General features: G+C 47.5%; 1 protein-coding gene across 2 annotated transcripts; it reads right to left on the bottom strand.

The window, feature by feature from the left end:
- Positions 1-536: 536 nt before the first annotated feature.
- Positions 537-7,097, bottom strand: TMEM254 (transmembrane protein 254). Of its 2 annotated transcripts, none has more exons than XM_004607564.2 (4): positions 6,943-7,097; positions 4,093-4,196; positions 3,899-3,958; positions 537-1,130 (listed from the first exon to the last, which is right to left on the bottom strand). In XM_004607564.2, the coding sequence occupies exons 1-4, from the start codon at positions 7,033-7,035 to the stop codon at positions 1,010-1,012; spliced, it is 378 nt and encodes a 125-aa protein (XP_004607621.2). In that variant the 5' UTR covers positions 7,036-7,097; the 3' UTR covers positions 537-1,009. The 2 variants fall into 2 exon arrangements, with proteins under 2 accessions (XP_004607621.2, XP_054975006.1); XM_055119031.1 differs by lacking the exon at positions 6,943-7,097 and adding an exon at positions 6,617-6,922.
- Positions 7,098-11,463: the final 4,366 nt, after the last annotated feature.

Genomic DNA, 11,463 nt, shown 5'->3' with positions numbered 1-11,463 from the left:
CAGTCACATCACACCATTATTTCATCATTAATGACAGAAGGAGAGAAATTCACTCTCAGAAAGGCAAGGCTTCTCTCTGTCTGGCCTGTAAGAATGAAGCGACATTTAGCAACCAGCTTCCAGATCTCCGGCGATTAACTCTTTAACTCCCACGAGGTATTGAGGGGACTGGTATAACGTCCAGCATCCAGGCACTGCCAGACACTTGTGCCGCTGTTTTTATCAATAGATGTTTGTTTCCCAAATAGTCTCACATAAATCACCTTCTCTAGCTCCCTTTGCTTGCAGTCAGTGACTTGTCCCTTTTCTAGAGTTGATTAGTGCCACACTGAGGAAAGAGTAAGTGTTAGAAGGTACGTTCCTGCTGCACAGGTGCCCAACGTGTGTGTGTAGAACTGAGGTGGTGTGCAATCGTAACTCTCTCTTCCTCTAGATGGGCAGAAAGAGTGCGGGTGGGGGTGAGAGAAGGAGAGACAGATGGTGAGGGTACATTGTTTTAGCCAGAAGGCAGAAGTAAAGGTATACCAAGCAGTGAAGTTTGTAGCAGTTCATTTATTTATTTTGTTCTTGGACCATATAATATACCCAGTGATGCTCTGGGGCAATTCCTGGCTCTGCACTCAGGAATTACTTCTGGCAGTGCTTGGGGGACCATATGAGATGTTGGGGATCAAACCCAGGTCAGCCACCTACAAGGCAAGGGTGCTGGTCCCTGTACTATTACCCCAGCCTTGAGTATGTGGTTTAAACCAGATGGGAGGGAAAGCACCAATAATACCAATGGGCCTCCAGAAGGTAGCTGGAAGGTAGCTGCCAAAGAGGTTAAGTCTCATGAATTGGAAAGCTGGAACAGTTTCCTCTTAGTTACTCAAGCTCGACAAGAGCGTATAAAAGAATAATGAACAATTAGATCTTAACTTTCTAGAAAGTAGAAAGATCAAGTAAACAACAACATGCCTCTCCAATAGGCTGAATGTCTTAAGGTAGAGAAAACTTTTAGACGTCTTCTTTAAGTACGTTTTTGGCGTTTGGGTCTATAAGCGATCAAGAGAGAGAGAGATGCTATTCCAAAGAGGAAAGTCTGTAGGAACCAGAGGAATTGAGCTCGAACACTGGTGATACCTTTAGACCTAAAAAGAAAAGATAAGAACATTTTAAACACCAAAATGTTAATGTCCCAACTTCATGAGAGTATTCTGGGGGATGATGGGGGTGGTGGAGGAGTAGGCTGGGAGCGCTCAGGATGCCAAGGGGCCATTCCTAGATTCTTGGCCAACTGGGGCAGATGCTTGCAGTTGGGTATCATAAAACTATCTGGAGTGATAGCACAGCATTTAGGGCATTTGCCTTGCACACAGCCGACCCGGGTTCGATTCCCAGCATCCCATATGATCACCCACGCACTGCCAGGAGTAATTCCTAAATGCAGAGCCAGGAGTAACCCCTGAGCATCGATGGGTGTGACCCAAAAGCAAAAAAAAAAAAAAAGCCTATCTTCCAAGATTCTGAGAATCAGGGTCAAAGGCATTTGATGGCTGGACCAGGGAGAGAGATAGCTCAGAGGGCCTAAGAGCATGTTTTGCATACAGCCCCCAATGGTCCAATTCCTGGCACTGCCAATTCCCACCACTGCAAGGCCTCAACACCCAAAGGAAAGAATAAAAGCTTTCTTGAGACTTGAGAGAAAGTGTTTGATTTTGCTTTTGGGGAGGTCATACCAGGTTGTGCTCAGAACTTAACTCCTGGCTATGCATTCAGGATGCTGTGGCTCAAACTTAGGTTGGCTGCATGCAAGACAACTGCCCTACCTGCTGTACTATTTCTCCAGGCCTACAGAAAGTATTATTAAGGTAGATCTGATATGAATCCTAGCTTGGCTAGCTACCAGAGGTGACCTTGGGCAATCATTCTCAGAACAGATTCTTTATCTGTAAAATAGAACTTTTATAGCATTTACCTCACCCAGTTTTGATGTCACTTTGAGAGAACACACACAAAGCGTTTAGTAGGGGGGGTCTGACCTTCAATACTAATGAATGCCTGATATAACATACTTCATACGAAACTGCTTAAAACAAAGCACAAAAGGAAATGACCCAACTGAAATAAATGATTTGCTAATGTCTCATCTATGCAGGTAAGGCTCCTGTGGATGAATCTGAATTTATAACAACATAGAAACATGCCATAATTTTCCACAGTAATAGATTAAAGGAGAAAAATCAAAAGATCATCTTAGGAAGCATATAAGGAGCATTTGACACATTTTGAGATCTATCATAAATACCGGCTTTCAGGAAACTTAGAACCTAGAACATTTTTCCTTTTCTTATTTTGATAGAAGTCTATAAATTTTAGGAAAAAAAAACTGATGCAAAATGTTGAAGGCTTCCCTAAATGAGGAACAATGCAGGAGGGAAACATCATCACTTCTGGTCAGCACTGCCCCAGAGGGCAGAGGACATGGCTCAGTGGTAGAATACGCCCTGGTTCAATAACCAGAATAACAAAAATAAAAATAAAACAACAACTCACTGCATTGAAGATGCTAGCCAGTACAACTGGGAGGAAAAATAACAGTTTCTATTTCTAGACACAGTTATATATCTAGAAAATAATTTTTTTTAATCTATAGGAACCAGAAAGATAGTACAACAGACAAGGCACTTGCCTTACACATTCCCCGGTTTGATCTTGGCACCCTACACGGTACCTGGAGCCTGCCAGAAGTGATTCCTGGCATAGAGCCAGGAATAAGCCCTGGGCACAGCTGGGTGGGGCCCCAAAACAAATAAAAATGTAAAAATCCTACAGATGAACTATTAACAACTGATTAATGGGTTTAGCACTAAGGGCAATAGATAAAAACTCTATTCATACATTCTATTAACAATAAAAAAAGGGAAACTTATTTATAGTAGCATTTGAAAGTAGAAGCAGCTGGAAGTATTATGACGATATATAAGGTCTCTTAAAATTATACTTTATTAAGCCATTATAAGAGACCTATAAAATAGAACTTGGTCATTTTATTGATTTGAAAGACTCAGCATTGGAAATTCTCACAAAATAAGTTCAATCCAGTAAGAGCTCCAAACAGGCTTATACATTTATCTACCTAACGTTTGTCTTTATTTATCCATCTCTGTATCGGGATAATGCATAATGCATGAGGTTGTGCAAGGACCAGCAATGGGGAAATCTCTTGAACCACGTGAGATGACAAAGTCTACCAGGTACCAGTGATTGGGAAGCCAACTCTACCCAATGCTGTACTCAGTGCAGCAATGCACAGGTGGCCCACTGGCTCGGCACAGTGCTCAAAAACCCACTCACATACATCCATGTAATAGAACTGTCACTGTCACTGTCATCCCGTTGCTCATCGATTTGCTCGAGCGGGCACCAGTAACGTCTCCATCTCGAGACTTGTTGTTACTGTTTAGAACATGAAGCATTCATGAGGAGTGAAAGTGTGTGAGCACCACAGCTAGGTGTATCCGTATCCAACGCTCCTCACTATAAAGGCAGCAGAACAACAACAGGGGTGGGAGGGGGGAGAAGGGAGTAAGATCCTGGGACCAAGGTCAATGATTAAATTCCAACTTGAAGGCCAATGTCTCCCACACTTTTGTTTTCTTTGGAGGCTATCCAGGGAATTGGAAAACAATACAAATTATTTCAATAAAATAAATAACAGAAGTGAAACAAATTGAGTTCTCTCATGAAATATTTACGGAGAGTTCACTCCCTCGGGATTAGGCTCAGCCTTAGCCACAGGGCTTCAACTCTAACCTGGTGCTCTCAGCCTACACGTGCATCAATTATTTAAATGCCATTACTCTTAACTTCTACTTGATACTGAAAGAAGAGCAAAAGGCCTCTCATAAACACCTACTTGCACAAGACCAGGGCATACAAGGACTCTCCCACGTGAATCAGCCAGGCAAGCCAAAACCTGAAACAAAATTCAGCCAAGTTTAGTAGGATGCTTACATGCCGCTGAAACATAACCCGAAACTTTTTGGAAACGATCCCTTCACGTGAACCATTTAAAGGCTCTGCGGGTCCTCTGGGTGCAGCTCTCCTTACCCATTGCGCAGGAGAGTGGGATGATGGTCCACCAGGTGCTGGGTGAAGGGGCCCAGGGGGCCTAGGCTCTGGTAAGGGATGCTCTGCGGCCAGAAGACGACCCACTGCAAGGGAAGCAGAGCCACAGAACACCTATTAGGTCACCGCAAGCCTCCAGCATGTTTCTGAGAGGGGCTCGGAAAGCCTGATCCCACGAGAACAAGAACTGACCAAAGAAACCCCAGGTCGTCTGGGCTGCTTCTCTCCAGCCCATCAGAGACCGGCAGTGGGAAACGGGCAGGTTAGCAGACTCAGCGCCCGACTGCCTGCTGCTTTTTTAAATCTTTAGTTGTTTCAAGTCCAGGGACTCCATCGGCCCCAGCGAGGCCCTACCCTTGGTTGCAGTGCTCACGATGGTACTGAGGGAGGTGGCACTCAGTCACGGGGGCGGGGGGCTGGAGGGGTGGGCTCTACCACTGAGTCACAACTCTGGGCCCACATAACTGACTTTTATTTTACTTTTTTAAGGGCAGGATTTGGAGCACACCCAGTCGCTGTGTGGTTCAGGGGATCATTTGTGGTGTTGGGGATTCAAACCTGGGTCAGCTGCATGCAAGACAAACACTTTTGCTCTGAAACCATCTCTCTGGCCCCAAATAACTGCCTTCCCACCATTTTGTTCAAGCACCATGAATTACAAAGTTATTCACAGTTGGGTTTTTGGTTTTTTTGTTTGTTTTGCTTTTTGGGTCACACCCAGCGATGCTCAGGGGTTACTTCTGGCTCTGCACTCAGGAATTACTCCTGGCGGTGCTCAGGGAGACCATATGGGTGCTGGGAATCAAACCCAGGTCGGCCGCATGTAAGGCAAACGCCCTACACTGTGCTATAGCTGTGCTATAGCTCCAGCTGCTGCAGTTGAGTTTTTGACACACAATGTTCCATCACTGATCCCACCACCCGTGTCAACTTCCTTCCACCAATGTTCCCAGGTTCCCTCTCCTAACCCCAATCCTAGCTCCAAGCCTGCCATCTCAACAGACACCTTTTAAGTCTGGTTATTAAAATTTGGGTCTCACGATTTCAGTGTTGGTTGACTCCATGATTTGGTTAAGCTAAGTATGACAGAGCTAAACTGTCACTTCTTAACACCAGCCCTGTATCTGAGTCCCCTTGACCCCTGCCCCGTTGCTCCTCATCTATCTCTTCTCTTCTTCCCCTTTATTCTATTTGTCTCCATCTCCTCCCTGCAAGTAACTTCTTAATAAATTCCATATTATTTCACAGAGGTTATTACAAACCCTAGCGTTAAAGTGTCCTGGCTAGCTTCTTTACTATAAGGACTGTAATCAGTTTCTTTAAGCACCCTTTCCTCTTCTTTCACTTTAAAAAAAAAAAAAAAAAAAAAACCTCTAAAAGGGGGGCGGCTGGAGAGATAGTGCAGCGGGTAGGGCGTTTGCCTTGCATGTGGCCAACCCGGGTTCGATTCCTCTGTCTCTCTCGGAGAGCCCGGCAAGCTACTGAGAGTATCTCCCCTGCACGGCAGAGTCTGACAAGCTACCCATGGCGTATTCAATATGCCAAAAACAGTAACAAGTCTCACAATGGAGACATCACTGGTGTTCGCTCGAGAAAATCGATGAGCAACAGGATGACAGTGATAGTGACAGTGACCTCTAAAAGTGGGAACCATGCCACGTGCCACCTGGAAAATAAGTCCCATGGATTACAGGAAGTACTAATAACCCATGTAATCACACAGGGCCTTTGCAAGCTTTCTCCCAGTCACTCTGTTTTAACTGCCACTGCTGGGAGTAGATGCCACAGTGCCAACAGTTCCAAACTGTCCTGTCCCATACAAACCCGAGCCAAGGGCCACCAAACGCCTCCTCCAGCCCTTGGATCTCAGGATTGACTCGGATCAGATCCGTGCTGCAGCCCTGCTGCAAGACCCCCACCTCCCCAACGCCCAGCACCAGGGTCCCAGCGCCAAGTCCCCCGCATCTGAAGCCTCCCGGAGAGCATCCCCGCACCCAGAGAGGCCACAGCCTCGGGGAGGCCAGGGCAGAGCGGTCTCCCGCCTCCTGGGCCGCACAACCGGCGCAGGGACAGAGTCCACTTCCTTGGGCAGCCTGCGCGCATCCCAACACCAGCAGAGGCTGGAGGCGCCCACAGCCACGCGAGCTCCATCCCCTGCCCAAGGGGTGTCTTTCCATCTCCCCCCGCCGCGAACCAAATCCGAGGTGGGGCGCAAAGTTCCCAGAGCGATCCGTGTGGATTCTACGTCCCTACCGTAGACCAGGACACCTCAGTCCCCACCCCCTCTACCCCCTCCATGAAGGCCCGAACGCTCCGCTTTGGACGCCCCCCGTGGGGACTGGGGCGCGGGGACAGCCACGCCCAGACCTGTCATCAGAGCGCGGCGCAGACCCGACCCGCGCGCTCGGGGACCTGGAGAGGGCGGAGTGGACACCGTGGGACGAGTCCCCCCATAATGTTCAGGGCGCAGGCCCCGGGTCCCGCGGGCCGCCCCGCCCCGCCTTACCGCGACAGCGCCCAGCGCCAGGACCGTGACCAGGGAGGCCAAGGGTCTGGCCCTGCGGAAATAGGCGGCAGCAGCAGCGGCGCGGCCGGCCTCCGACTTGGCCACCATGTCTCGAGCTGCAGGCCCCGAGCCGTGGGGAGCAGGCGAGGCGGCCCGGACCTCCCACCCCGACCCGAGACCGACCAAGCCCGGGGAGCCGGTTTCTCCGGACGCGCAGCAACCCCGCTGCAGGCGCGGGCAGAGCGCGCCAGCGCCTAGTCCCCGCAGCTGGGCTCGGGCTGCGCCTGCGCCAACGGTCCCCGCGGGCGGGGGCGAGCTGCCCTGACCGTGTAATAGCCGAAGGAGAGGATGATGACGGTGCACCAGAAGAGATTGCTTCTCTGGAAGAAGGACTCGTCGCTTCCTGCCACCTTGCCCATCGCGGCGCCCTCTGTCCCGCTGCCCTGCGCGCCTGCTGGACACCGCCCTCCGCGGGCCTAGGGGCGGGACCTGAGTGCCCGCCCCTGCCCTGCTCCGCCCGCCTAGCTGCAGAGAGTGGATTCTTACGGGTTCTGAAACTGCAGAGCGAGTCGTTTTTATTCGCGCCCTCGCCTCCGAATTTTACTGTATTTTTAGTAAGTTGTTCACAATGATTTTTTTTTTTTTTTTTTTTTGCTTTTTGGGTCACACCTGGCGATGCACAGGGGTTACTCCTGGCTTTGCACTCAGGAATTACCCCTGGCTGTGCTCAGGGGACCATATGGGATGCTGGGATTTGAACCTGGGTCGGCCGCGTGCAAGGCAAACGCCCTACCCGCTGTGCTATCTCTCCAGCCCCCACAATGATTTATTACGTTCAATATTTCCACTCCGCCACTCTTACACCTTTCCGTCACCATTATTTTGAATTTTCCCACCACCACCCAAGCCTGCCCTCAAAGCAGGTCCTAAATAATTTAATTTGTATTGCTTGTTCTGAATAATCTGCTGAAAAGGGATAATCTGCTAAAAAGGATCCAAAAGAGTTTCCTTGGAGGAAAGTGTGTGGAGATTGCTTCATCTCACCCTGGAGCCATTAAGAGATTACTAACAAGTTGACACAAGTTGAGACTTGTGTGCTAATTTTTTTTTTTCATTCCAGTGCAGTTGCCTTGTACCTACATTCCATCAAATGTGGTGTACTACACTTGGTACATCAGTGGAGTAGGAGATGTCACGTGGCCACGAGTGTGGCCTCGCCCTCAGGAATTCTGTAGCATTGGAGCATTGGTGCTCAAGCAGGCACCAGTAACATCTCCATTGTGAGACTTGTTACTGTTTTTGTTTTTGGCATATCAAATACGCCAGATCCTGCTGTGCGGGCAGGATACTCTCTGTAGTTTGCTGGGCTCTCCAAGAGGGACGGAGGGATCGAACCAGGGTCGACCGCATACAAAGCAAATGCCCTACCTGCTGAGCTACCACTCCAGCCTCCAGGAATTCTAAACTTTTAAATAGGGTGAGACAATTGGAGGTGATTTCGGGGTCCGGAGGAGTCATCTCTGCAGCTTGTGGCTTGTAAGCAAGTCTTATTTGCCTCAGTCCCGGGATTCACTACCTGCTGCAGGAAAGACCTCACCCTTGGTATCACTTTCTTGGGTTTCATGGAAAGGTGCTGAAATAGAGGGTGCTTGACGCCTTTCATACAAATCTTTTTTGTTTGTTTGGGGGCCAGATCGGCAGCGCTCAGGGATTATTCCTGGCTCTGCACTCAAGAATCACTTCTGGTGGTGCTTGGGGGAACCATAGATGCTGGTTGAACCCCTGTCAGCTGCGTGCAAAGCAAGCACTCTACCCGCTGTGCTATCTTTCTAGCCCATGAGTCTGTTTTGTTGTTGTTGTTTGTTTTTGCTTTCTCTGCTTGTGAGAAGTCCATCTGTTCATTAGTAATGATGCATTGAACTATAAGGGACAGCAGAGGCAGTGAAATATGCTCTTGTGGGGGTTCTGTCACTGAGAAAGTTTAAACAAAACTTAGTTCTTCTGTCTCTGAAATGGGTGCACATGGGTTCCTAGTCTTGGAATTTTAGGGTAGGTTGAAATAGTTAATAATATCTGGGAGAAAAAGATTCATCTGGGCTTTAAACAACAGCTTAAATAACCAGAGGGTCTCATCATGCCATCAAGCACATAGCAGGAATCTAGAATTTACCGGATCTTTCCTCAGATGTGAGGAGTTTATGTCAATCCATAGGAACTCGTAATCAACTAGAGACGCCAGCAGGAGATTCAGAAGGGGCTCCTCTATCTAACGTCCCCATGTGACAGGTGGCCAAGTTATTTATCCTCAGCTATACTATATTGTCACCTACCTCCTCCAAGCTGGCAGAGAAGTGTCTCACCCTGTATACTTTTTCTCTGACCTAAAGATTGAAGAAAGCAAGACACACTTTATAACTCTCTCTCTCTCTTTCAAACCCTGTGTGTGTGTGTGTATGTGTGTGTGTTCGGAGGGGTGATTCTTAGCAAGAATCTAAAGATCACAGAAAATTTAGTGGCAAATTTAATGAAAAACTTCATTCAAAAGGAACCATAAATACAATGTAAAGACCTGGAAGAAGGATTTCTTTAATATTTAGAGTAGACAAATTAATAAAAGATAGGAATTGGGCATTGTTACTGCTAGAAGGGAGAACAAGTGGCCAAGAAATAGAAAAGTAAACTTGGGTTGCACAAAATAAAGCAAATTTGGGATTATTACTATTTTCTCTTTCTTAAGATTGGCCTGCCAGGGGCCAGAGAGATAGTACAGGGATCAGGGCACATGCTTTGTACACGATTGACCCCACTTTACTCCCTGGCACAGTCTGGTCTCTGCAGCACATGCCAGTGTGGTGCTGAGGGCCCTGAGCACTGTCTGGGGTGGCTGGGTAATCACTGCCACCACAGATATCAAGCAGCATCACATCCTGGGGTTCTGGCTTTGAACCACATCTTGGGCTAATTGAAAATTGCTTGACGGGGAAACTGGACCCCATGAGAACAGCCTGGGAGGTCGCCTTACTCAAAAAAAAAAAAAAAGGTTGGATTACTAGCTATCAAGATACACTACAACGAACTAATTAAAAGCCTTTGGGACTTGGGGGTTGGGATGATAGTACAGTGGGTAAGGTGTTTGCCTTGCAAATGAGCTGGCCAGGAGTGATCCCTGAGTGCAAAACCAGGAGTTAGCCCCAAGCTTCACCAGGTGTGGCCTCCAGACAAAACAAACCAATTTTTTTTTGTATTTGATTTATAAAATCTTATCCCAAGGTTATACTTTTACATTCTTATAAATGTATAGAATTCAGTGATCCCTCTAGCACAGTTCTGGTTCTTTCCCACTACCAGAAAGTTCCTCTCTCTGTTCCTCCCAGTCCTTCCTCTTGGTATTCCCTCCCAATTCTCGCAAAACTACCACAGTTTTCACCAAGTCTAGCAGGCGTGTTTTGTTTGGTGGGGGAGTTCCCCAGGGGTGCTCGGGGACCCAGGGGTTGCTCCTGCTGCTGTGGGACCCCATGGTTAGGTACTCAACCTGGTGGTGGATGCCAGGAGCCACAAGGGACACAGCGTGGTGCTAGAGATTCTACCCCAGACCTCACACATGCAAAGCCTGCTCTCTCCTTGTGCCTTCAAGTAACTTCTTGTTATTTTTTAGCCCTTTTCTTTTCTTTTCTTTCTTTCTTTTTTTTTTTTTTTTTTTTGCTTTTTGGGTCACACCCGGCGATGCACAGGGGTTGCTCCTGGCTCTGCACTCAGGAATTACCCCTGGCGGTGCTCAGGGGACCATATGGGATGCTGGGAATCGAACCCGGGTCGGCCGCGTGCAAGGCAAACGCCCTACCCGCTGTGCTATTGCTCCAGCCCCTTCTTTTTCTTTTTTAATGTACATTTCACACATGAGTGAAGTCATCAGCTCATTATCTTTCACTTTCTTGCTGATTTCACTTAAAATTCACCCGATATCACCTAAAATTCCAACCATTTTATAATGGTTGTGTGTGTGTATATATATATATATATATATATATATATTTTAATTGGACTGGAGCAATAGCACAGTGGGTAGGGTGTTTGCCTTGCGCGCAGCCAACCTGGGTTCGGTTTCTCCGTCCCTCTTGGAGAGCACGGCAAGCTACCGAGAGTATCCCGCCCGTACGGCAGAGCCTGGCAAGCTACCCATGGTGTATTCGATATGCCAAAAACAGTAACAACAAGTCTCACAATGAAGATGTTACTAGTGCCTGCTCTAGCAAATCGATGAACAACAGGATAACGGTGCTACAGTGCTACAATATTTTTTATTGTCAGAATAGTATTCCACTGAGCATGTAGTTTTTCCTTTTGGGGGGATAGCCACACACAGCACTGCTTAGGACTTACTTCTGGCTCCATGCTCAGAAATCATTCCTGGCAGTGCTTGGGGACCATATGCAATGCCCAGGATTGAACTGGAGAGGCCACATGCAAGTGTCCTACCCTGCTGTATCATCCCTCCAGTCCCACTATAGTTTCTTTATTCAGTAAAACACTTGGTATTTGACACACTAATCAAATCAATGGGAAAGGATACTTCAGAAATAGAACTGTCATTCGCCTAAGAGTTTATCTTATGACCAAGGTAACATTTCAAATTAAGAAAAATGATCTATTCAGAAAATGATTTGGGGATGATTCGTTATTAGGATATTTTAACCACGCCCCAACTCAAATACATATGTAATGCAGTTTTTGTGAAGTACAGAGATAATAGTGCCCTTGGGGGAGTTCTGATGAGATGGCGGTGGAGAAGGGTGTACATGTATGGATGGAGTACTTCCCCCAACTGTTCCTTGGTATTAGGGAAGAAA

The sequence above is a fragment of the Sorex araneus genome, chromosome 11 (assembly GCF_027595985.1).
Source record: "Sorex araneus isolate mSorAra2 chromosome 11, mSorAra2.pri, whole genome shotgun sequence".
Lineage (NCBI taxonomy): Eukaryota > Metazoa > Chordata > Mammalia > Eulipotyphla > Soricidae > Sorex > Sorex araneus.
This window is presented reverse-complemented; position numbering and strand designations above follow the sequence as displayed.

What these genes read in the sequence shown, in the direction of transcription:
- TMEM254 (XM_055119031.1), bottom strand. Translation starts at nt 6,724, where the DNA reads ATGGTGGCCAAGTCGGAGGCCGGCCGCGCCGCTGCTGCTGCCGCCTAT. An exon ending in TGGCGCTGGGCGCTGTCGCG is followed by an intron (nt 4,197 to 6,616) that starts GTAAGGCGGGGC and finishes CTTCCCTTGCAG; the next exon opens with TGGGTCGTCTTCTGGCCGCA. An exon ending in CCCACTCTCCTGCGCAATGG is followed by an intron (nt 3,959 to 4,092) that starts GTAAGGAGAGCT and finishes ATTTTGTTTCAG; the next exon opens with GTTTTGGCTTGCCTGGCTGA.